This window comes from Odontesthes bonariensis, chromosome 19 (genome assembly GCF_027942865.1).
Source record: "Odontesthes bonariensis isolate fOdoBon6 chromosome 19, fOdoBon6.hap1, whole genome shotgun sequence".
NCBI lineage: Eukaryota > Metazoa > Chordata > Actinopteri > Atheriniformes > Atherinopsidae > Odontesthes > Odontesthes bonariensis.
The window spans coordinates 26,621,785-26,648,598 of NC_134524.1; the positions used below are offsets into that span (position 1 = coordinate 26,621,785).

Consider the following 26,814-nt stretch of genomic DNA (forward strand, 5'->3'; position numbering starts at 1 on the left):
ACTTCCCTGTGCACATTTATTTTAGGCAGTGCATGCAAACTAATTTTCTCTTTGCAGTTTCATAAAGGTATCATATCAATTTGTGAGTTTTGTTCTGTGCATTAATATGGTGTTCAACACAGCTGAGTGTGAAACACACACACATAGCCATAACTTTTGAGTTGTACAAAAACTTCAAATCTTAAGACACCATTATCCTTACCAATCTCACAGTTGGTGCCCAGGTATCCGGTGCCAGTGCAATCACAAATGTACCGGTTCCATCCCTCTTTGCACAAGCCTCCATTGCCACAGGGGGCACTGCTGCATCGCTTCTGCAGCTCACGCGTGCAGAAGCTGCTCACACCCAGAGAACTCTGGATCTCAGCCAGACGGCGGACATCTCGGCTCTTGCCATCTATGAAGAGGTCACGGACGCAGCCGACGTAGCCGTAGTTAAGGAGCGCTGTCCAAACCTCTGGCGGCAGGATAAGCCCCAGTTTAGACTCAGGTAGTCCACCTAGGAACATATCACTGTCCAGGTCCAAGATTTCACTACCCTCAGGGGAGTTAAAGGGTATGCTGCGGCTGTTGACTGAGATAGACCCTAAAGGACAGAAACACATATAAGAGCAAAAGGCCAATTTTAACTTCCAAAAACTAAGGTGCAATTTGTCTTTGTGATTTATTAGCAAATGGATACACTGGCCTAAATAAAACAATAGGGTGCAGCTTGTGTTTATCTTTGTGTATTATGGAGAATACATGTTTTGTTCAATATGCATCTATTAATGGCTCCAAGGAACAGTGAAAACGATAAGCATCAGGTCTGGATTGGTGGCTGTGCAGCATGGAGGTCAAGTGGGTGAATGAGTAAGAGGGGCAGTAGGTGGCTAATTTATTATCATCAACCTAAGATGGAAGGATGTACAGCAAACGGGGGGCAAGATGACAGTAGATTGTCTGAGCGCATGTGTGTGTGTCTAATGTGTCTATAATAGGCTAAATGGAGGAGAAGGGAAGCAGAATGCAGCAGGGAGTGGGTGAAACAAAAGGCCCTCTCCCTTTCTGTGATTAACGACTCCATCTTAATTTTCTATTAAAAGCCAATTACAGCAGCAGCAGCAGTGAGATCACACACACACACACACACACATTCGTTCACACCCTTATTCATTATAAGACACCATTAAGAAGGAATATCACGTCCAAGGTGCTTCAATACTTAGATATCAGTCATCGGGCATCACGTTTTTCCAGCATCCAGATGCTCTTGTTTGAGCCCACATGCAGGTAGAGGCATTTGGAGACATGACAATTAAGAAATGTCACCAGTTGCATTGCTATCAGTATATTAACATTAATTTTTAATGTGATTTAATTAGCATAGACAGCTTGATGTTTCTGGAAAATGTCAGTTCAGTCTCAGTTTCTGTCACTGACACATTGTTGATACTATCTGTGTCATCTTCATCTGCTGAATCACTCAAATTTGCTGTTCATGCTAACATGCTAAAATATATCTTTAAAAATGTTAAAAGTCTGAGATGAATTATTTTTTTCGTCCAAGTTCACATTTGTGGTTGTGTAAAAATACAGTGACCCAAACAAATCTTTGCAAGCTGTTTTTGAATACTTTGATTTCTTGTCAACCTCGTGGAACTCGTATTTAATTCACAATAATCTAGCACCCAATGTCAAAATAAGAATATGCAGTTATAAAATGTGGATGTTAAATGTGAAAACGTCACTGTTCATCGACACAGTGATGGAATGTGAGTGGGTGGCTCAGCTCAATTGCAGATCAGCTGTCAGTTTCACATGACTTCACTTTAAGCATTCTCACCTTTCCTTCCTTCCCTCTGGAAATCCACATGGCACCAATCCCCATCATTGACCTTCTTGTTGCTGGCCTTGAGCTTTGTTTTCCCAGAGCCCATATCAATCAGCAGGTATAAATACCCATCCAAAAGTTCCATAGCAAAGTAATCAGTCTTCAGTTCCCTGCCAGGCTTCTGCTCTTTAGGACCTTGAGGGCGGCCGTGGCTGAAGAGCAGCAGGCCGCTGGGCTCTGTGGTGCGGAAGTCAAAGGAGATGGATCCTGTCTTCTTGGTGTTCCACTTGGGCAGAGAGATATAGGACTCGGGGGTCTCAAAGGTTACAGGATCCAGGGCTGCCACATCCTCACAGCGGAACACCAGATCCCCATTTAGTGTAATTTTAGGGTCACGCTCGATGGCCAGCCGGGAAAGCTCCAGCTTAAAGTCGTTGTTTTTGTATACCACCTATAGACAAAGCAGATTATTAATCATTTTGGATTCAAATACCACATATAGGAGTGGACAATTATCTTAACTCTATTACACACAAACAGTGTGCTGCAGCTGCAGCAAAGAAGAACAATTCCCAACTTGAAGAACCAAATAATGCATGCCATACTGGCTGAGGACAACATTCTGTCAGCATTGGGAATAAGGATTTTCTCTTGAACTGCAGTGTAAAGCTAGTTTTAATTAGAAAGAAGCTGCATGAAATCCCAAACAAGAAATTAAGGTCTGATAAATGCTCAGTTTACTGATGTTGAATTATTTGGTAAGGAAATTCTTCACTCTTTGAAAAATGGAAATGTTGAGAGACCACTTGGGGCCAATAAGTTGCCCTGGACAGGCTTTCATGCATTTTAATGAGAGTCAGGGTTGTGTGGTTGCATAACATACTGCGTGCAACAAGATCTTATTAACACTGGATGAACTCCTAACCCTTGGTAAAATCTATCCAAGTATACAAACTATTTGATGTTGCGCATGAATTGTAGCTTAGAAACGTAAGTAAACACTCACCTTAAAATGAATGAAATCAAAAAGTCTCTGTGGGATATCCAAAAACAGAACGATGTGAATGTTGCCTACAGCCTTAATGCAAATGTCTCCATCCACCTTTGATGAAATACAGCTCTAGTTTTAGAGCTCAAAGTGTGTGTCTATACCTCTCAGTGTGCATTCATAATGGATTAGTAGCTAAAGGCAAAGTAAATTACTCTTGTTTTTCATAGTTTTAGTTTTCCTTTTATTTGCTGAGCACTCTGTACAAAGATTGTGAGAGGCCATCCTCGAGGTACTAGTGTAAACCAGCTGAGTACTCTCTGTGTGTTTTTCTCTTCATGTGGCACTCTTGCACACCTACACATAACCACTGACATATAATGCAGGAAAAGAAAGCTTTTCTACATTTATATCTTTGATCCGTGCTGTTATCTAAGACACATTTTTTGGTATATTGTTCTGTTATTGCAAGGTGTCCCAGCAGCAGATGTGCTCTGTTGAACAGTAAAAACACGAGAAAATACCTGCTTTTTGTCTTTGGAGAAGATCATTTGCTTTGACATGCAGAGGGCCAGAAAGCTGCGTTTTGGCCTGGAACTATGATATCACTCCACACAATTTTCAGTTCATACAGACAAACATGCTATTACTACTTTCCACCTACCCATTGGTGGGCAATAGTCTGGACAATGAAATTCAAATACCTGCTTGAACTTTTTTTTAAATTCTAGTGAAAAATAAAGCAGGTCACTTCTATCTACTTAAATCCTCTTTACACAAGATCGAAGAATGAATACAGAATCATTCTGTCTTCTGTTTTCTTTGTTTGTACTAACCTATTTTCATTTCTCACATTTTCATATTTAAAGCCTTGCCTTGTTCAACACGGTCCGCTGAATCACATTTTCACCACCCAATCTGTCAGACTGGCGCTGCCATTCTTCATCATCTGTCAAAGTATCTCTTTCAAACGCCCTCAAATCTTAGCCATTTTTTCTCATGCAGGGGCACTTTTACCTTCCTCTCTCTTTCCCTTCTCTCTCAAACATTACACCTACGCATAGGCACAGAATGCTCAGCAAGAACACAGAGATGCCAGGTTATTCTTGAACTTAAGCCTCCTTCAGTTATCCTTTACATTGGCCACGCTGCTACATATACTGTACACCTCATAATGTCATCATTAGCAGAGATTAGTCCTGGTAATTAGACATGATAATGCTAAAACTGGCAGCTAATAAGGCGTGAACTTGCCTGGCATAAGGTGTTACAAAAAAAAGCCTGTTAGGTGTGAGGGGGAGCAAGTCATGGGAGGTATTTTAGTTATTTCTTTGCTTATCCCTTTTGCTCAGTCTCCACAAAAAGCAGCCTGGTGTAATTCTTTTTAGAAAATGGTCCTAAAGCAAATGTCTTAAATAAGCTGGAGACATGCTGTACCAGATGACTTTCATACCAGTTTTTACCAGCAATGTCGCTCCCAGATACTGTTTTTACATACACATTTAGGCCAGTGCTCATGTGACCCATCCTCATAATTTATTCATTGCGATGACAAATAATTCTTAACATTGCTCAGGAGAACAGCTCTTACATTACAAAGCTATCAGCGTGGCATACTGGTTCGGAAGATTTTACAAAGACTGGGATCTTGATCCACCCAGCAAGCCTTTACAGTCACCTGCTAGCTTTGTTACTAACATGAAGATACTGTAAGTAAAATACAACACGAACACTTGACCAGAATCTTAATGTAGAACAGAGGGGAAAAAAAGGATACAAAACACTCTCGTCTGAAAATAAAACTATGAGACATTCTAATTGATCTTCAAAAATTGCAATTTTATCTAATATTATTTTCAAACAACATAACTGTCAATCATTGAATGTTTTCTAAAATTCCAAAAGATATTTAGAAATACATTAACATTGACACAGGCTTGCTGTTACAAGAAGCTAACTCATATAATCAAGTTAATCTGTGGAGCTAGCCAACATGCTTTAATAGAATGTGGTGTAACTCAAACTGCAACATGGCTCGTTAAGTCAAGTGTGTTAGGCCATTTCTTAGCAATTTTAGTGTTTTTGTAATGATACACATCAAAGTACAGGACATTTTTTGTGTACATAGACTTGTTAACTGTCAGAGTGCAACATTCAGAGCAAAGCTTTTCTTTCAAATCTGTCACTTTGTAAGTGGAAACTCCTGTGACTGTTGCACAGGTATTTGTTATCGCTGGGACCAGTAAAATGTGATGCCAAGATCATAAACACTTTGATTTAGAACATTCATTTTGGCCAACAAATGGTCAAAAATGACATGGCATATGATGTACTATCATGCAGACTGTTCCCTATTGATACTGGCTATGTACATTTTTACCAGAGATTAAGAGTTAATTACAACACTAATAAGAGAGATACCTACCACACAAGCACTCAAGATGGTGTTGATATCAAGCTGAGCGAATTTAATCTCTGTCTTATAGTGTGTGTCCCTAAATCTAGTTGGTTGTGAAGCAGGTTCAATACAGCAAGGGTTGAAATAGTCATACCATTATCATTTTTTGTGTTATTTGCATTGTTAACCCAGGCACTTAAGTCTACCTGTTACTAGAAAACAAATACAAATGGTAAAATAAGGGGTTAGCCAGGGGCAATAGAGAATTTTACAAAGCAAGAGTGCTGGGAATTCAGGCATAATTGGTAACTGTAAGAGAAGAAGAGGAAGATAATTGTGAATGAATGACAAAAGAGGCTGAAAGAGAGAAAAAAAATGTTTTTGGGCACTAAAGCGTGTAAAGCATCAGGCTCATTGAAAGATGCGACATACCGGCTGCCTTCAAAAAGCTTTAAACATTCTGCTGCATTCAGATAGGGCCAGGTCATGTAAGAAGGAAAAAAAAGCTTGTGCCCACTTAGCATTAATATGCCACTCTTTCACTTCTTGAAACCATTTCATTAAGTAGACATTTTGTAATATGCCATTTTCAATACATAAATCAGCAACTGTGCGACTCTGTAATGGACTCTGACGAGCTCTTTCTCACTGCTATAAGGGTATAGCTAACACACAGCTATAGCGTCCCTCTGGGTTGACTCAATGATTTATTTTGTCATTGAGAAACTGCAAAGCCAAAACTCTCCTCGACTACAACAATAATAATAGTTTTTCCCTAATATACTTCATGAGTCAATTTACCACATACATTTAGCTTGCCATGTTAGACACTCCATCAATCCAATCCATACAGTATTATGTATCTAGCGATTATATTATATAAACGAATGCTATATTCAAGTAATTAGTAATGTATTTTGAGTATTAACATATTTTGTACTGGCAGCTATTGCACTATTATAAACAAGGTACTATAGAATTGCAAAGCAATACAAGCAAAAGTCCGGCTGAGTAGCAGCACCCTGCCAACTACAAAATCTCTGTGAATGTTGACTTGTGATAGGTGGGGGTGAGTCAGATTGATGGATGGCTCCAGTTAATTTTTCACAGAGCAACAAAAGTGAGGCCATGTGGAAGATGCAGAAGAAGAGATAGAACATCGATATGAAGTTGGGAGGGCAGGAAAAAAAAGAGTAAGGGGCAAGGAAGAGGCCAAGAACACTCACCGAGCGTATGGAATCAGTGAAAGAAATCAATTTTTAATTTGGCCGTCAGGATGGCAAAGCTGGTATACCAACAGCACTGCCATAGACTTAATTACACAAAACTGCCCCTAAGAAAGGGAAGATGAGAGTCAGGGAGAGAAAGAGAGATAGAGAGAGATAGGGAGAGAATGTACGAGTTGCAAGGACAAGAAGGTGGAGAGAGAGTGAAGAAGAGGGTTGTGTGAAATGGGTAATAGCAAGGTCAGTGACTGGCAGAATAACAGAGAGGCGGAGGTTTCAGAGGGGGGACAGATGGTGACATAAAGAAGAAGAGAAAAGTCTGTGGTAACAAGACCGAGGGGCTGAGGTAAGAAGAGACCTGATTTCACACCCCACCTCTCGGAGTTCGAGGCTAGAAAGCACACATATGTACATAATACGCTGTATGATCATAACGTGTGGGTGACTTTCAGCACAGCAAATAAAAACTTGTAAGGGTTTCAGTGTCTCTTTTGGTGCTTTTTTTTTAGTCTTCCTCTGCTGTGCACATCCTTCGGATTTTTTGCTGCCTGGGGGGGCGCTGGCCAAGCGTATCAAAGGCATTTGACGACGGTGGCAGCATGAAAGCCTTGCCCCGGACCATAACACCACTGATAATCCAAACTGTGCCACAGAACTAGCTCGGGATGAAACACACTGCTATCCATCCCCCACGCCCCGCTCCAAAGACTCGCTTGCTTTTTCGCTCATAATGACTACAGTGCTATTCTACCTTTTGCTCTCAGTCACTCTGATTGCAGGTTTTCTTGGTGCCTTTCTGTGTGGTTACCTTTCTGACTCAGCTCAGCTCATGTAGTCATGAGAGCTTGACTGCAGCCGAAAATTTTAGGCCATAAAACTCAAACACTTACTTCAAGCCAGATCAAACAGGTTTCTAGGACTGCCTTCTTTCACCTTTGTAATATTGTTAAAATTAGGAATATTCTGTCTCAGAGTGATGCAGAAAAACTAGTCCATGCTTACTTCAACATTGGACTATTGTAATTCTTTATTATTGGGCTGTCCCACATATTCACTGAAAAGCCTTCAGCTGATCCAAAATGCTGCAGCCAGAGTTCTGATGAGAACTAACAGGATATATTTCTCCCGTTTTAGCTTCTCTGCATTGCCTCCCTATTAAATTCAGAATAGAATTTAAGATTCACATAAAGCTCTTAATGACTGAGCTCCATCATATCTTAAAGATCTCATAAGATATTTTCCTAACAGAGCATTTTGTTCCCAAACTGCAGGTTTACTTGAGGTTCCCAGAGTTTCTGAAAGTAGAATGGGAGGCAGAGCCTTCAGTTATCAGGCCCCTCTCTTGTGGAATAAGCTGCCAGTAAATGTCCGGGAAGCAGACACCCTTTCCACTTTTGAGACTCCTTTTTGATAAAGCTTATAGTTAGGGATCGTTCAGGTTATCCTGAAACATCCCATAGTTAAGCTGCTATAGGCTTAGACGGCTGGGGGGCCTCATTTGTCACACCTTTCCTCACTTTACTCTCTTTTTTCCCCGTTTAATTTCTCAAATGATATTGTGTACATGTGACAATATTGTGGTCATTAACTTGTGTTTCCCTGTTCCAACAGGTATCCTTTGAATGGTGTTACAGTGGTTTAACCCTCTTTTCTGTCTTCTCAAACCCCAGCTGGTCAAGGTGGATGGCCACCCTTCCTGAGTCTGGTTCTGCCAGAGGTTTCTTCCTGTTAAAAGGGAGTCGTTCCTTTCCACAGTCGCCTCAGGCACGCTCTGTCATGGGACTATGTTTTAGATCATGTTTGGGTTTTAGATCATGTTTTATGTTAGTTCTTAGTTAGATCATGTTTTAGGTTCAGGTCTTAGGCTACGTGCCCATGACAACGGTAATGACAGATAAACGCAGAACATTTCGACAGATGTGCCTATCTTGCACACGCCGACGGCGTTTTTAGGAGTTCAAAACGGAGAAAATGCCCTCCAGAGTGGAGATCTTGAAAACGATCCAACCTCTCGTCGCCGTAGGAACAGTTCAAAACGCAGAAGTGCGTTTTTTGCACACGTTAAGTGGGTGGTTCTCCATGAACGACTCCCATATCTCACTATATTTATTTTGGACACTCTCCCAATCCACATTATCCACTGCCTTCCTGGCTTTGTAGTTCAGTGTCGTGTCCAGGAGCAACTGGACCTCATCATCTGTCCAAACAAAGTTTGAAGGCGTACTGTTGTTTCCGCCGCGCTTCGCCATTTTCTTCCAACTGACGCGGAGGAAGTAGCCACAAAACAGGCATTTCTCATATTTATTAATATATAACAATATAACTCATATAACAATAACAAAGGTATTGTTGCTACTGCCACCTACGTCCGGGGCGTGCATACTACATCGGCATACTGCGAGTTTTATGAGTTTTATACGTTTTCCCTGTTCCCATGGATCGACAGATATCCACCCCCAAGCGCTCGTGAGAACGCAGATAAATTGTGGAGGAAAAAAACGGACATCTGCGTTTATGCTTCAGAGCGTTGTCGTGGGCACGTAGCCTTAGTTTTCATGTCATGCCACCCTCTCCTGCCCTGCCATTAGCCTCACGTCCCTCACCTGTGTTTTCCCCATCAGCTGCACTCAACCCTAATCACCCTCCACAGTATTTAGTTTCCAGGTTTCCTTTCATTCTTTGTCAGATTCTTCCCGTCATCGATGCTCCATGTCAAAGTAAGCCACGTAATTATTCAAGTCAAGTCAAGTCAAGTCAAGTCTTTTGTTTGTTTGTCAGTCACAGTCTTGTTCACAGTCATGTGAAGTTTTTTGATATCCGGCTCGGCCGCGGTTTCTGTTAAAACCTTTTCTTTGAGAAAATAAATTAAGTTTTGATTCCCAAGAAGTCTGCATCCGCATCCTTCTCCTCACACCCACACCCAACTGACAGAAGAATCTGACCACAAATGGATGCGGCAGACTCCTTTTGGGAGCTGGTCGGTGCCCTCTTCTCCTTAGGGCTGGAGAACGACAACTGGAGGAAGTTGGAGGCGGCAAATAAAGTGTTGGACTGTTTTTCTCAGAAGCCACTCCAAACGTGGGCACTGGATGTGTCCCACATCAGGGAGGAGGCACGTGGAGTACAGCATGCTGCTATGATGGCCCTTTTCGGCATGGAACCAGAGAAGGTGGCAGCTCTGTACACCTCCTCCCTCGTCTCCCCGGCCACCTCATCTCCAGCGTCCCAGGACCCACAGCTTGAGCTCGACCCAGCCACAGTGTCCAGCAACCCAGCCACATTGTCCAGCGACCCAGCCCCAGCCGTCCCAGAGCTGGCCCCAGCCGTCCCAGAGCTGGCCCCAGCCGTCCCAGAGCTGGCCCCAGCCGTCCCAGAGCTTGCCACAGCCACAGAGGCCGCGGGGCCCGAGCTTTCCACAGAGGCCGCGGGGCCCGAGCTAGTCCCGGAGGCCGCGGGGCCCGAGCAAGCCACAGCCACAGAGGCCGCGGGGCCCGACACAGCCACAGCCACAGAGGCCGCGGGGCCCGACACAGCCACAGCCTCAGAGCTCATGGACTCAAAGTTTTAAGCCCCTCCCTCCCACCCCCAGATTTTTGGGATGTCTGGGATCCATCCCTTGAGGGGGGGGCTACCCCCGTCGCCGGAGGTCCGGCCGCCCGCCGGAGGGTATCCGGCTCCACCTCTGCCACGTCATGAAATGTCGGGCCGCCTGCCACACCGCCTGCTGCCACGTCATCAGATGTCCGGCCGCCTGCCGGACAGTCTCCGCCTACCTCTGCCACGTCACGAAATGTCTGGGCGTCTTTTGTTTGGTCAGTCACAGTCTTGTTCAGTCATGTTAAGTCTTTTGATATCCGGTTCGGCCGCGTTTTCTGTTAAAACCTTTTCTTTGAGAAAATAAAGTTTTGATTCCCAAGAAGTCTGCATCCGCATCCTTTTCCTCACACCCACACCCAACTGACACGCTCAGGACGGGAGATTGGACTGAAGACAAGTTTCGGTGCATTCTGTTGGTTTCCTTAGCTAGGAAAATGTTTTTGAATTGGCTCTCTATGAATGAATTGGACTGATTTTTAAATTAATTATGATTACAAAATTGAATTGAACTCCAATTGGCTTGAATTGGACAATATTATTTAAGTGCCTTGAGATGACATTTATTGTAATTTGGCGCTATAGAAATAAAACTGAATTGAATCAAAGGTCTATACGGGTTGTACCTGTCAACGCAAGCTCAAAAATAATTACATTGATTTAGCAAAAAAGTCTGTCAATGAAACTGAACTTATACAGAATGTTTATTTCACATTTCTTGATTCTCATTGGATTTTCTGTAACTTACCCACTTCAAACATATCTTACATTCACCATAAAGCAACCATTTTTTCTTCCTTCATTGACATTCTTACAAAGGACATTCCATAAAAATCTGCATTTTACCCTTTTTTTTAATTATACTCTTTCACTTCAACCCATTTTCTCCTCCTTTCCTTTCCCTTTACTTTGTCAATTTTCCAACGATTTCTCAGTCAGTCCAACAGTTTTCTCAAACCATCTGCTTTAACCTACCATTTCAATTAAATGTTTTCACATTGCTTCTTCCTTTTTTTCCTCGATTTGTTATTGTTAGCTGTCCTTTTTTCTGCATTTCACACCTCAAGATGTCCTTCCCCGTACTATGTCTGCACATTGAATGTTAATCCAGCCTTGTCTTGATGAGAGAGACGATAGTTAAACGCCTTGGGAAGTTTAGGACCCACTAGGGATCTTTCCGATAGCAACCCAAATAATGAAAACGTAATTCTACAGGCATAATTAAGTTAGCGATAGGGTAATTACTATGTGATCCATTAAAAGTGATGGCAAAAGTAATTACTTATTCAATCAGTGAAGTTTTATGAGGAAATACGATGGCACCATGTTGCGTTGGCTCTATACAAGTCATTACATTTACTAAGACATAATAGTTTAAGCTGTGATTGATCCTCTTGATAGCTTGTTCAGTCATGAGTTAAAGCCCTGGTGAAATAAAAGCCAGTTTTAAACTAAGTAGATTTTAAATGAAGTTTTTAAAAGGCAACTGTCCTTTACATATTGCATGGCTATGTACCATGTATGCTTGCAAGGCTATGAGTATAAAATATGAATCTATTTTCCACCAGCCCGCTGTGGAGCGTTGGATTCCTGTGGAAGTGTTTGGTTTACAGTGAGGGTAGGAAGCGTGGGAGGAAGCAAGGAGGGAATGGATAGATTCAGGATGTTGTATGTCTAACACCTCCTACTTTGACATATGGGGGTTACGTTGGCCCACACTGATGATTCTCAAGACACGGTGTCAGTCAACACAAGGGTGCTCATATAAATGTGTGAAAATGACATTACACTATAGTCCAAATATTCTCATTGCAACTGTATCATGTTTGTGTCATTGATTTTTATCCTGCTTTCATTTTGAATCATAAGGCATCCTTTTTGTTTTGTAGACATGCGAATGGGACAAAAACTCACTCAGGGCAATGCTGCAGACTGCTTGGTCAGAATTGTTGTCAGAAAAAACTGTAATAGCATAATGACATACAACACATAGCACAAACTTTACTATCACACAAAGCCACTCACATCCTTAAGGCAGCCCATAAAGTTGTTGCTGACTGGCGATCCGGGCAGGTCTGCAGTGTTGGGGCTCCCCCCAATATAAAAGAAGTCATCGGAGCCCAACATGGTGTAATCTTCCTGGGTGTAACCAGTGGTGGTCAATATACCATCAACTGAGATGGTCACCTAGTATGGGCATCAGCCAGAAGCGAGAGGTAGAAATATACAGATAGAGATAGAAAAAAAAATAGAGCAGGAAAAGACAGAAACAGAGAATAATAAGAGAGAAGAGAAATTTGAGAAAATGAGAAACAAGAAAGAAATTGGATTAAACATCAGTGATAGGCAGGGCTGTCCACTAATATATACCATTTAGTTGGTTACTTTTGGTGCCAGTCAGACTGAAGCCTGTCACTCTAGAGTGCAGTTGCTAAAGTAAGAAAAAGCCACTTGAACATAAATGATCTGATTGTGTAGACACAATCAGTGGTACGAAAACGATCCTGTTTCAGCTTACTAAAGCCAAATAAAGACTTTAGAGCCAGCACTGGATTGAGTGTAGCTAAAGGTTTGTTTTCAACGGGCCATTAATCCACTAAGAACTATCCAAACCACATAAGCTTTATCATGTTTTACATGGAATAGAGAATAATATTTGATCCTTAGAGGTAGCACTGCATTTAAAACAAGTTTTTACCTGTGATTGGCAAAGCTACTCTGTACTGTCTATGCCGAACCAGTTTCCATTTAAGGTACCATCATGAAAAATAACTCCCTTGTCAGATTTAATTGTCTCAGGTATTGCATTTTGTGAAAGGTTACACATTCTGAAATGAATGTTTGATTGCTGACAGAGTAGAGAGTGTCTGGTGGAATCAAGGGTCAGACACTTAGCTGTAAGCTGATAGTGTGAGATTGGATTCAGTAAAAGGAACAAGACGCAAAATCCCCAAAAGCTTTTTTTTTGGGCTACATTTTTAATGTTCTCACAGGTTGCTCTGGTTGGCTGTCTTTTAAAGCTCAAATAGTTTTCTAGTGTCTGAAATATTGAGTAGAAATTGACTAACCTTATACAGGTTTCATCCGTAATCATACTAGAATACGTGGAGTCTGCTCTCGGAGTAATATCACACTTTAAAAGATTAGATGAAGCAACTGTTTTAAATGTCACCCAAGACTGCACACTGTGTGCTCAATGAATTCCTGAAGAGTGACTAAAAACAAGATTTGAGGTACACTCAGCTGAAATGCGAATGCGTCTCTTCTCCACTCTCAGAATCTTAGAGTCATTATGAAGGAACACCTTGTATTTTCACATTAAACACATTCCATTGCAGCAAATTAGAATACTTAATGAAAATGGAAATAAGTATAATTTTGCTAATTGTACTGATGCACTATATCCCAACTAGATCATGAATGTGTTCATCTTTAGTTCTACAAAGGCTATGCCATTATACAAATATCTTACCCGATCCTGTTGTTTGATACAGGACAGACGTTTGCAGTTAGTCAAACATTTACTGAGTAATTATTCTAAAAGAGCAGGTCTGGACAAAAGGGAAACTCTGGTGGAAGCCATGCACACCACCATCCGCTTTCCATTACCTGCTGCAGCAAGTGGGGCTAGCATTAAACGCAAAAATGTCATTTCCATTTTGGGTCATTTATCGAGGGGTTTTGCATACTGTAAAGCTGTACTTTGTTTTGTCATATTGATGTAGAGACCCTACTTTGCTTTAGCATAATTTTGACAAGCCATTTTTCCCCCACTAATAGCAGGCTCTGAAAATGCTTTCATTTGGTTTTTTAAACTATAAATAAAGCATTAATTTCAATCTACAAAAATAACTGCTATGCTGAATAAATGAATGCATTTGCTCAGAGCATCATAAATCCTGAAGTGTGTGGCTGAACTATAGCAACTGCACTCCACAGATCAGTCTCCTCAGCTGAGATTTATTTATTTTTTTTATATATTCCATGAGCAATGTTTTATTTAAACTATTCCTTTTTTTCCCCCCCAGTACTCCCCTGTTGAACAGGGCAACTCATTTTTATGTCTGCTGTTGGTGGCTGATATGGCTGATACTGGCCAGATACATCTGGCAGAAAGAATCTGCAGTTCACAGTGCTGGTATGGGCCATTTTTTGGGGATCATGGATGGGACTTTAAGGGGACCAAACTCCCTTTTCCCAATGTGATGATAGAGACTTGATAGGCACAACGTGCAGTTTTAACACATTCATACGGACTTTGATTGAGTCATCTCCACGTTTCAGTAACTAATCTCAAAAATAAGGAGTTGCAAGATGTCGGTGGATGAAGAGCATTAACTAAAGTGCTGTTCCAACAAAGCTTTTGGGAGAACATTCCGTAGACGACTGCTGATGAGACATATTCAGGGCTGAATGTAGTCAGTGGGGCTAAGAAGGGCTAGCATTGACAAGCTGCCAGACACGTATCAAGTTCCCTGCTGAAACAAGAACTCAGAGATCATCAGTGTTTCTACTGACCTCTCGCTCATCCCTGATTTCCCAACTTAAAAGGTTAATCAAATCCTTTATTATAAATATTACCTTGGGCAATCATGTAGACATATACAGTGATTCATTATGTTCATTATACAAGCAAAGGTTGGATCTAAAAAGAAATAAAAACCGTACAGAGACAATGTCTCAAAAGCCCAAAACAAGCATCTGAAGTCTTCCTGCAACAGACAAACATTCACACTCACACTCACAAAAAAAGAACAAGGCAAAGCCCAAATGTATTTCTTTTGTCTGTGGTAACTTTGTAACCATTAAAAAGAGTCAGCAAGTGCTTACTTCAACCTCTGCATGTGACCCGCTGGCAACATTACAGCCACTTGCATCACTGACCAGATGAGCAAAAGGGTGATGATATTGCAGGTTGCTGGATCAAACACCTTTCATGCCTTCCCATTCGAGCTTAAGCTGTCTAATGCGGGCTGATTGTTTTTTGTTTTTTCTGTTCAGAATCGTAAAGAGTAAAACACGGAGATTCTACAAGAGGAATTATCTGCTGTTTGTTTTCAGCATCATGACTCAGAGTGGAGACATATGTGCGTGGTACAGAGACGCAGACACAGAAAAATATCAGACCCTCTGGATTCATTTTCCATGAAGCTCATTCTCTTGAACTGAATCATAGCAGAAAAAAGCAGCTCACTGAAACCACAAAGTCACTTACTAATTTAAAGCTTCCCCTTGACAACGACTGTAACCTCTGAGGTAAATCCCCAACATTAACTCTCTCTGTCCTTCTGTTAAACAGTGATTCTGTTTCACAGGAAAACTGGTTGTTGATATCCTGGTTCAACTCACTAGTGGAAGATAATCCAACTATCTTTGTTTCCTTGTACATAAGTGACAAAACAGAATTACAGAGTCTGTGATCGACATTCTTGTGCATTATTACTGAATGCCAAATTTGTATGTGCTTTTCTTTACAGTACCATAGAGGTGTGTGAGATTGCTTCTTCTATAGGAAAAAAAAATAGCCAAACAAACAAAAAAATCCCCAAAAGACAAAATTGTGTGAGGAGAGCGTCTGATAAATACCAAAATGACACTGCCGTGTCATCACATTTTTACCATCCTCCGCTATGCTCTTTTTTTCAGCTTTGCTCTTCCTTTAGATGTACTTCAAACAAGGAACAAACACTCCCCCACAAAAAGCAGAACTAGAACAACAGAAAAGACACAGAATTAACTCAGAAGCACAGCTGCTACCTGTATCAGACTGTTTTTTACAACGCTGCTCTTCAAATACTTGTTTTAGCGTGGTGCACACATAAACTAAACTGACCTTGCTGATCTGCGCTGAATTGAAGCCGTCCTAGAGATCACAAAACATACGAAATATGTTTACAGCTGGATAAACTGCAGAGGGATTCGAACAGCTCAAAAAATATCAAATCATGAGAACCTTTCTATTTCAACCACTCACGTGCTGCTGAACTGGCTTCCTTAATGGTCCTGTGATGGAAAAACGGTCTTTTATACATTTAACCTCCCTTATCACTCTGTTGTGTGCTTGCACCTGATTTACCACCTACTACCAACAACATGATGATTGGATTTCACATGTTGTGTTTGCATTCTTGAGTGTTCTCTGAAGAGTCCTGTTGTTGCTCAGCTGAGCATGTTAGTAGCTCATTGACCATATCTTACTCCATAACTCCATGTAGCTATGGGCTTCATACAGTATAATTCAAACTGTGCAAGTGATTACAGTGAAAACATTGACATGCACTTTTATCAGTCGTACCATAACTAAAATGTTAAGAATGACCAGAGTCGAAACACGTTTGAGTTTAATTAGCTTGGAGCTATATCCACATTATGTCTGGCACACTTGCACACAATCCTCTCATGTATTAGGGCATTCACAGTTCATCCACTGTGTATTGATCCTCAGAAGTTTGGTAACAACTTATGTGCTGACTAGGGTGAAATCAAAAAGAGAAGAAATGAGCAAGCACAGCAGCCACAACTTCTCTAATTCTGTGAAATGACCAGACTGGATCCGTATGGTTTTGGGGGCTGAGATGAAGCACAAAAGGAAGCTGTAAGGCTTATCTTGGCCCAATATTTGTTGAGATAAATGCAATTACGCACATAACAGCATTTGAAACTGTGCTTATCCAGACCTTCAACTGAGAGAATGGAGAAAACACTGAGTGACTCGCATCATTCATTCATATTTTATTCAAGAGAAACCATGCTCTATCCCCAGTTCTCAGCACTCACTACTTTGAGCATCTAATCTACTTTTAGTTCATTTGTTGGCAGGGTCTGACCTTCCATCATGTTCGATCTTTAAACATCGTACACAGTGCAGGGGAGGCCATCAGCTTACCTTGAAAATGCATCACTTACCCCTATGATGGCACTGCATCTGTTTACTGTCACAGTTGCAGGATATTTTGCAGGAAGAAACAAAGCATCATATTTTAGAATGAACACAATACATTGAATATTTGGAGATCCACACAAAACCCCGTCATTAGCTCAGGGCAAGACCAAATAAAGAGGGGTGTTCTTTTAAAGCAAAGCCCCACTTTGACTTCGATAGGTGTCTGGCAACTTGTCAAAATTTCCTTCCGGGACCAAAAAGATGTCGAACTAAAAGATCCACCTTTGAGCTTAGCTACCTTCCGATGTTAGTAAAGACATTATGGAATATGTTTGGGGCAAGTGCCGTTTTGGCCAAAAGTTAAAGGCAAGGGGACCAAAAAGGTGGTGGGGATTTATTAGCTGGATGCTGAAAACTGTCAAGGGGGTTGGAGGGTGAACAAGATAAGTTAGTAATTTTGTAAGTAAGGGGGAGTCAGACACAAAAATGGTTGTTAGTACAGTTACAACAGAGGTTTAATTCAAAAAGTTGATTAGTAACACTGATTTAGTAAATTTAGTCACGGTGGTAAGGATATGTGAGGATTGTTTAAAACTCCTCTGTAATTTGAAAGCACAAACCAGATTCAGATTTGAACTCAATATGTGTTATAACACGTGAAGGGGTTTGTTTTGGTTAAGAAGTAAAATGAATCCATCAAAGTTAAAAGGGTGACACACAAGCCATGCACTTGAATGAAAAGATGACAATGGAAATTGTGGGGGGGGGAGTATTCCATTAGACACATCACAAACAAATTACAGAAACAATAAAAAGGCAAACCATCGAGCAAGATGCGGCAAAACGGGGATGTAAGGCGATACAATGTATTTCCAGGCACCACAAACACCAGACAAATGAGAAAAGTAAGAACACCTTCAGTGTTGAGGTTTTTGGTTATGTTCAAGAGTGCAACGTAAAAACCCATCAAAAGACGTGTACAACAGACTGACGCGTGTTGGGCTAGAGCAGCATTTACATACTTTGAAACTGAAAGATGTAACGATGTTCTAGCCAACATAGACATGCAAACAGGAGGTGCAGGAATGCAAACACTGGAGTCTGTCAGGATGAGGGTAGAGGTGGGACAAAATGTGTCAACAAACATAGATAAAGTTCACAGAAATTGGAGGGTTTTTGTTTGTTTTTTTTTGGAATAGGGAAAATTGAGAGGGGAGAACAGATAGTCCTTTTTTGGTGAATAGACCAGTCAGTATTCCAATTGCAGAACATGTGTTATCATCACTGCTCCTATCCTCTGGATTATTGGACACAAAAAAAACTGCACTCAGTCATGACTGCAGATCTCATTATGCCTCTGCAGGAATTTCATCAGAATGTCTTGAATACGTGCACTTATTGCTTCATCATTTTTGCCAAATTAGAGCAATGGCTGACTGAGGCACTATACGATAAACAGACTCTTCATATAACATTGATTTCCATTTAATGTGTTTTGATGGATTGGCCAGATTTATTCCTTGGGGCATCAATCTGGTATTCAACAGAAAACTAAATCTGTCTCCCGTCTTTATTTTTTTCCCTTATTACTGTCTTAGCAAGAGATGTTGTGAGGTCAATATTCATTTTAGTAAGTTAATTTTGAAGTAAAACTTAAAATAAGAGAAAATAAAAAAAATAGAGAAAAATCAAATAATTAAATAATAATAAAAATCAAGGTGTATGGCTAACATGTTTTATGGCCATATTGGTTATATAAGAACAAATAATATATGTATGTATATATATGTTAGCTGTGATATATACATAAACATATATTCTCAATGCAATTTCTATATAAAAAAAAGCAAGGACAAAAATAAACTGGAGTTAAATTTCTTCATGCAAGCAGTGAGGCCAATAAAGTACAAGAAATATAAGTTAGTGTTAGTGTTAGTGAGAGGTCGAATGCACACAGTTCATCTTTTCCCAGGCAATTCTCTTCATAGTCTGCTTCAATGGGCAGATAGTTTATTTTAAAGATTCTTCTAAAGCTCAGTGAAAACAAGTAAGACTGACCATAACTACACAGTATACCAGTGTTCTTGGGGAATACTGTAACGCATTAAGCCTTTGAAACAAGATCCCAGCTGGATTTTTTTGGACAACCTCTGTTGATTAGCATACTAACTCATGTATATTTACCATGTTATTTAGGGGAAAACTGTCTCAGTACCATTATGTCCCATTAAAAACAGTAATAGAATTTTACATGTAAGAAAGAGAATCAGGTACATATCTGAGAACAGCCTCACCTGGATCATAAATCAACATTGGGCCACTAATGGAATCAAGCCCTCGTCTGAGACCTACTTTACAATGAGGGCTTTGACCACTAAATCAAATGTTGTAAATACTCTTTGTGGCACCATAAACCATGGGAAAAGTCCCATTTTTCTATTGTTGTCCCATAGTTGGTATATATATTTATATATATATATTTTACTTCCTTTCACTGCAATGGTTATTGTAAAATATTTAGCTTCTTGAAAAGTCAACTGTGTGCGCTCACTTCATAGAGTTTCACTAAAAAAAAACACATCAGAAGGGGAACAGGGTTAACAAAATGTAAAGGTAACGCTTAAAAATGCGTTAAAACTAAATTGATAGAAACTTTTGTGTTATGATTCTTTATTTCTTCATACGGATAATGTTTGAAGTACAAAAAAAAAATAAAATAAAGGAGAAGAGAAAGAAAATTACGGAAAAAATGCAAAAACATAAAGAAATAAGTAATAAAGCATATCATTTTTGGCTTTTGGGCAGACCTCTTTGGATGAATAGATTACGTCTCAGGAAGGGGAAATCAGATGGCAATAAAAAGCAGTAACAGAGTAAACAGAGAGAGGGCAAAAATAAAAACAAAGGTGGAGATCTGTAGCTACCTTGGAACTGATGGAGGATTGTTCTTTCAGTTAAGCAAACAGAATAGAAAGAGGTAACGGAAAACCCAGGGCAAACCAAAGTGTAAGACAATTAGAATGATATCTACCATATAATGCAGTTTGTTTACCATAGCGTGTCCAATGCCTGCGTGCTTCAGGAGGAAACAAGGGGAGGAAAAAGAAAAAATAATGATAAACCTTAAAAAAAAATTCAAGAAAACATATCTAATCCCCCGAAAAGTGGGAAAGAAAAAAAGAAATCGTTTTTTTTTTTTTGCAAAAGAAGCTTCTCTGTTTAACAGGTGACCTGATTGTAAAAAGCAAAAAGAGAAAAAAATAGAACTGTTCATTTGATCTAAAAAGCTGTGTTTCTTTTTTGTTTCTGATAAAAACATCCAAATAAAGAAATAAAGAAAGCAACTTTAAGCAATTGTTTTAGTTTTTTTAAAGGGTCTTGAAAAAAAAATCTATCAGAAATCAAAGAAACAAAAGGAATAAAGGGGTAACAGTACATTTGTTAGTATGTAAGTTGCAAGTTAATTAGAGAAAAACAACAGATGGTACACATTCCGTGAGTGACAGTGTTAGTTGTTGAAATTATAAAAGGTAAGGGAAAAGAAAATTCACCAATGAAAAGAATCAAACTTGAAGAACTTGGAAGCTTGTTAGTAAGAAAGACAAGAGTTAGCAAATCAACTTCCACGGGAGGAAGGTACAGGTTTGGGTAGTTCTGATGGGAATATTTATTTTTAAAGGGGAAGGGAACGGGGGGAAAGTAGATCAGTGTTAGTATCCACTCTGACAGACTAATCTGGCCAGTGGGCTTTCTGTCATGGTGTGTAGTTCTTCTTCAAGTGACTATGTTTAGGCTGGGCAAGGCCAGTCTTCTTTTTTGATGACTTAAACTGATGTAATTATCATAGGCAGTGGCTGCTGTGATGCATGCGAGACAAACAGAAAAAATAAATCATCAATTATGACAAGAACCGCAATACATTTCCAGCATGAAAGTAGTGATGTGACATTGCAAGGGGCATTTAATAAAATGCAGTTGATTTGGATTATTCTTGAAAAGGAGAGAAAGAGGTGAGAGATAGAGAAGGCCAAAAAATAACAGAGGCCTTTGGTGGACAGTCTGCAACGGCCTGAAAGAGTGGGAGATGTTCATTTAGTTGTCATTTCCGCAATGAAGTGCAACGGTTGCTGCCTCTAGGAAGAGAAAAGCAGATATTAAACCAAACATAAAATAGAAATGTATAAATCCATGAATATGGCATATATTAGGACAATCATCAGGAAATCCAACGAGTGTCTGTCTTTGAAGTAGTTTGTGGTTAGGTGAATTAAAAGATGTGCATTATCTAGACCAGGGATGTCCGAAGTTGGTCCTCGAGGGCCGCTGTCCTGCAGGTTTTAGATGTTTCCCTGCTTCAACACACCTGATTCAGATGAAATGGATCTCTTCAAAAGATTGTTAAGTTCTGCACCAGCCTGCTAATGATGCTTTGATTTGAATCAGGTGTGTTGAAGCAGTGAAACATCTAAAACCGGAGGCCCTCGAGGACCAGATGTGGACATCTCCGATCTAGACCTTTGAATTAGATGTAGTAGGTTTTTGTCTTGAATTATCGCATGTTCCACACTCTGCTGTATGTGTGGCATTAAGGCTCTAATCAGCCGAGCATGTTGGCGTAGATGCCACTGACAGATCTTGCTCCCCGACCATTTGCCAAGTCCTTCCTCAGGACAGAGTGAATATCTAGAGAAGTTAATCGAGAATTTTCTCTGTTGAAATCCCAGTTACAGTTTGGGTCATTTACACTAAGAATCCGATTAGATTGTGCGTTACAACCTGCAATTTAGAAATTTGTTTTTCGGAAAACAAATCTAAGTTTTAGGAAATTATGCAAAAGACCTACATAAAAGAGTCCACATTACTCTAATTTTCATTTATTGCTATTGCATCAGAAGCAAGGGAATGCCTTCATTCTCCTCCCTCTTTCTTATTCACAATCATGTCTTTGTCAGCTTTGGCTGAGGAGTAAATCATCATATTTACTTAGTCTAATTAGCTACCCCTTAATTTGAAACGCACTTGTGTTATGATTGTTCCGTGAATACACCAGGTCCTCCTCACCGTGTTTGAAGCAGGGAGAGCAAGAGAGGTACTGTGTTACAGAGAAGGTAATTAAGGTTTGTTTGAAATGACACATTTTGCTGCAGGTGTGCTTTATTGTTGGAAAAAAAGAGTGAAAAATGTCTTTAAAAAAAGTCAATAAATCAATAAATTCGTCAATAAATCAAGTATTTTTGTCCAATGCATGTGTGTGTCTTTGTGTGTGTATGTGTTAGTGAGAGAGAAACTATTAAAGGGAAAAATCAAATCACTGCATGTTTAGCCTGAAAATATGTATTATAAAAGTGCTCAACTTGCTTTATATTAACTGGTACACTTCCCATATATATATATTAAAATGCAACCTCAGTAATCACTGCAATAACACTTTCCCCTTAAGAGAAGAATAGTGGTGGCAGATTCATGCTCTGAGTATGGTTTTCATATGTATGGCCTAAGAAATAGGTCAGAAGTGAAGCAATGATGGATGGTGTTTAAATACAATCAAGAGACCTCAAGAGTCTGGCTCTGCCATTCAGCATGACAATGACCACCAAGGAGACTGCTAAAGCAACACTCTAGGAATTGAGGGAAAACAGTTGAATGTCTATCGAAACAAATCTGAAAAAAAAATTTGAAATGTAAATCAGTCCAAATAATCAAAAAAGACAGTGGGAACTAGGGACTCGCAGCATTCAACTGGTCATGACTAGTTATTTTAGAAAATAACTTAAGGCCTTACACTAAATTTAAATCCTTGGGTTATATGAAAAATGATTCCCAATAAATGCAGTTGTTACGATTTTTAAAATTGGCCATTTTAAAGTGAAGTCCATGGAGTGAAAGTTACATCTGGAGACATCAAAAGCAAATCTGTAAAGCCGTTACTTCCCGTTTGGGTAAGGAAATCTCTAAGTTTGTCGCTGTATCACACACTAACTGCTGTACTATGGGCATGTATGGGATGGGTGCTTGTACTATCTGTGTGGGAGCCGTCTGTGACTCTAGTTGTGACCATAAACAAAGTCATCCCCCTGAGGAGAAATGACCAATTTGAAATTTCATGCACACCCACACTTTGATCCTGGGTCATAGTAAAGTGCTGTCACCAGTCACCCACTTTGTGTCTAATGACGCCTCTTAATCCCTTAATTAGGGGGGAAAGATTCAGTGGTGGGTGTGAATTTGCATATCAGCACTGCAATGCCTTCCCCTGTTTCTGAGCCAGAACAGAGAGGAAAAAGAAATAAAAATTACAGCTTATAGATCAAAGAATGGATGTGATAGAAAGCTTAAAAAACTAGGACCTTGGAAAAACATTTTTTTTAAACTGCCTTAAAAGATGTTTTTTTATACCACAGGGGAAATAAATTAAACATTACTAAATGCAAAATATCTGAGTCTCAGATCCGTCACAGGCACTTAGGTTGTTGATTTTTAAATGATCTCTCTTAACTCTTAAGTTCTTTGACAGAACTTACACGAGGAAAATGTATATATATATATGTATATATATATATACATATATATATATATATATATATATATGTATATATATATATACATATATATATATATATATATATATATATATATATATGTATATATATACATACATATATCTATTAACGTTTACGATATTAGTTCTCTGTAATGCAATGTATAAGCAAACATGATTATATTACAGTCCTTGTCTGTATATTATGCCATTGAATTTGTTCTTTGTGTTTGGATTTCTGGTTTGTCTCGTGTCTGGTGTCTTTAAGATGATCATACTATTTTTACTACAAAAATAGCACATTTAACTGTGGGCAAACCTGCTGAAACAAACCCATTAAACCCATTAAACAGGTGTCACACTACTTTCTGGACCGCAGTTTTCAATAATCATAATTTTCTGAGATAATTAGACTACTTTATTATGTCTGACTGGACTGCAGAAATCATTCCCACACAGAGGGGCTGAGAGTGAGCTGCCAGATGTGTTTCAGTCGGGTGAAATTGATCAAACCGCTCTCTTTTTGCCTGAAAGTTGTTGCTTTGTGTTTTTAGAGCATAAATCTGAGACGCTTAGGCTGGTGCATTTCTGCAAAAAAAAACAAACACTGTGCCCACACTTGTCGCCCCAACCGCAACATCCGAAAAGAACATTTGTGTGTGTGTCTGGGTGCTGAGTTACCATCAAAGCTGTGCCGAACAGGAGCAGATACAAACCTGTGACTACAAACAGAGTTATTTCACGTGGGACTGAATTCCAATTTAACACTTCCACACTGCAATCAGAAGCCAGATGTTAGAGAGTGTTAGAGAGTTTTTTGATCTGTGTAAAAAGACTGGACAGCTGTGACTAAATGATATATTTCTCATTCAAACTTTAACATCACCATTATTAGCCAACAATTCAGTTAAAAGTACCCTAGAATATTTTGACTGGGATCATGATTTAAAAAAAAGGAGAAAAAGGAAAGACCAAATTAAAACACTGCTAGACAAGCGGTGATGTGTAAAAATGGAAGTGTCAAAGAATAAGAAAGGCAGCGATTAATAGAAGTTTAACTTCAGGCTTGAAAAATGTAAGTACTGATGGAAAGTGCTCTGTTGTCAAGGTCAATCGCGCAGAAAATGAAACTTTTGTTTTACCTCTGCTCCCAAATGGCAGACAGGGTGGTTTACTTATAATACTTATTCTTCTCAGCAGTTTCAGTTTATCTTTGAGAAAAAACTGTGATGGAGGTGGGTTCGTGGTTTCGATTTTCTTTTATGGGGGCCACAAGACCTTTGGAGATTTAAATGGTGAACTCAACAAGTTGAAAGGGTTTTTTTAAGGATCACAACTTGTTTTTCTGTTTGTTTTCTCTTTCTTTTTGTTTCTAAATTAGAATCAGGTTAAGGGTAAGGATTAGCATGGGTAGAGTCACAATGGTTAGAGTTAAGGATAGGGCTAGGGTTCGAAAAACATGGTGTTAATGTTCGAAGCTTCGTATTCTGATGTTATTGATTGAGGACAAAGCCCCCAATCTTTTAAACAACCAAGTGTTACATCTGTTTAAAATGCCACTCTAGGCTGAGAAATCTTAGCACGTTAAGATGGGGCATAAAGAAGAAACGTGGAAAAGAGCCATATTCTAATATTTTAATGATTATAATACTGTGTGCAAACAGTTACTATGTTTCGGTCAATATGTAGAGGAGACCTGCAGGATGCCAGCTTGGGTTACATAAGATGTATCATGGTGTTTTGTGGAAATGCTGATCTTTTTCACACTCATCATGGCGGCCATTACTGAACTGCGGCCACCAGTGAATAAGCTGGATAAATATTTAATGCCAAAGCTGTGAAAATGATCAATGGATAATGCGGTGGAGCCAAGATTTCCCGGCCGGATAGATTTATCATTGTGACTGAGAAAGTTCTGAGACTGATGACCATCCTGCAGTAAATCTCCTATTTAAACCTTTGAAAATAAGGAATAAAAGTAATACATTGCTATTGTGCTATGGGCGGGAGGGAGGGAGGAAATCATTGCCATCTGTCATCAGGTGAAAATCTTACCGTCTGCTTTCATAATCAGTGACACATAAAAGTCAGCGTGTGTGAGAGTTTGAGTGCGACGATCTATATCCTAAACACATGGCTGGCTGAGGATTTCTGCATTTGCGGTGAATCAGGCTGCCCTTGGTAACACATTTGTGAGTGACCCTGTCAGAGGACGTACAGAATGGCTCCTTCAGGTACATTTGGTTCTGTGTTCATTCCAATCATCCAGCATTCAGTCTGGGGTGTCTGCCTCAAAGTATTGGAATCTGGCAGACAGGCTTCAGGTGCAACTATAAATGTCACTGCAATTACTGTGGAGAGAAGTCTCCAAACAAACAGCATGACGGTGTGTGCCTCTGTGTTGCTGTGACAGAGAGTTTGCACATGGAAACTGCAGCAAAGCATCATGGATGCTGCGGAGTAGCTGGCAGTCATTATTTCCATCGCTTGTTTCCCATCCGACTCATCTATTTTCACTACTTTTAATCTCATATCTCACTCCTTTTCTTTAGATTTCATTTGCATATGAAAGGGCAAAAATGTGGCTCGGTTTAATGGAATGTCATAACTGAAGCTGCTTAGGGTGCAGCTTCATTTTCATCTATTTCATCTATCAACCGCTTTTCAAGATGTACCTTACGTTCTGACCTTTTGCATTAATCAAATTAACTGAACAATGCAATGAAACATTATATGTTACTACTTTCTGGATGCTTTTGTATCCAAGTTTCTACAGCTCTCTTAGCATCTCTTAGCATCAGTGCTCTTTTTAGTAAAACTAAGGGAATACAGTAAATCTTTCAATCTTTCATTCAATTCAATTCAATTCAATTAATTTTTATTTATATAATGCCAAATACAACAAATGTCATCTCAAGGCACTTAGATAATAAAGTCCAATTCAAGCCAATTGGAATTCAATTAATTGTAATCATAATTATTCATAAAATAATTCAATTCTTTCATATAGAGCCAATTCAAAAACAATTTCCTAGCTAAGGAAACCAACTTAGCTAGGAAATTGCACTGAAACTTTGTTTTCGGTCCAATCTCCCGTCCTAAGCATGCCTGAGGCGACTGTGGAGAGAAATGGGCTGAGATGGGCTATCTAACTAAAGTAACCACTGAAATTTCAGAACTTGTAATAACTTGGGGAAAACAACGGTTAACTGTTTTGCAAATCTTTATCCTTAGCTCTTAACTCTTAAAGTATATTTGCATGTTTTAGAAAGAGCAGCTGAAGCTGTTCACCATAGTTGAGATTTTGTAAGATCTTATGAAAACACTGTCCGAATAGTTGTTAGAGCTGTGCTAAAGAGAACCAAACACGACGA

At 39.6% G+C, this 26,814-nt stretch overlaps 1 protein-coding gene across 8 annotated transcripts in view; it reads right to left on the reverse strand.

Moving 5' to 3' along the window:
• The window catches only part of nrxn2b (neurexin 2b), a 694,839-nt gene that overhangs the window by 344,213 nt on the left and 323,812 nt on the right, over positions 1 to 26,814 (reverse strand). For 5 of the 8 annotated variants that reach the window (XM_075451531.1, XM_075451529.1, XM_075451528.1 and 2 more), the window contains 4 exons: positions 19,955 to 19,978; positions 12,045 to 12,206; positions 1,826 to 2,264; positions 203 to 586 (listed from right to left, as the gene is read on the reverse strand). In XM_075451531.1, coding sequence (XP_075307646.1) covers positions 203 to 586; positions 1,826 to 2,264; positions 12,045 to 12,206; positions 19,955 to 19,978 — 1,009 coding nt within the window. The remainder of the gene's footprint in view (positions 1 to 202; positions 587 to 1,825; positions 2,265 to 12,044; positions 12,207 to 19,954; positions 19,979 to 26,814) is intronic. The other 3 variants (XM_075451532.1, XM_075451530.1, XM_075451526.1) reach the window with 1 other exon arrangement.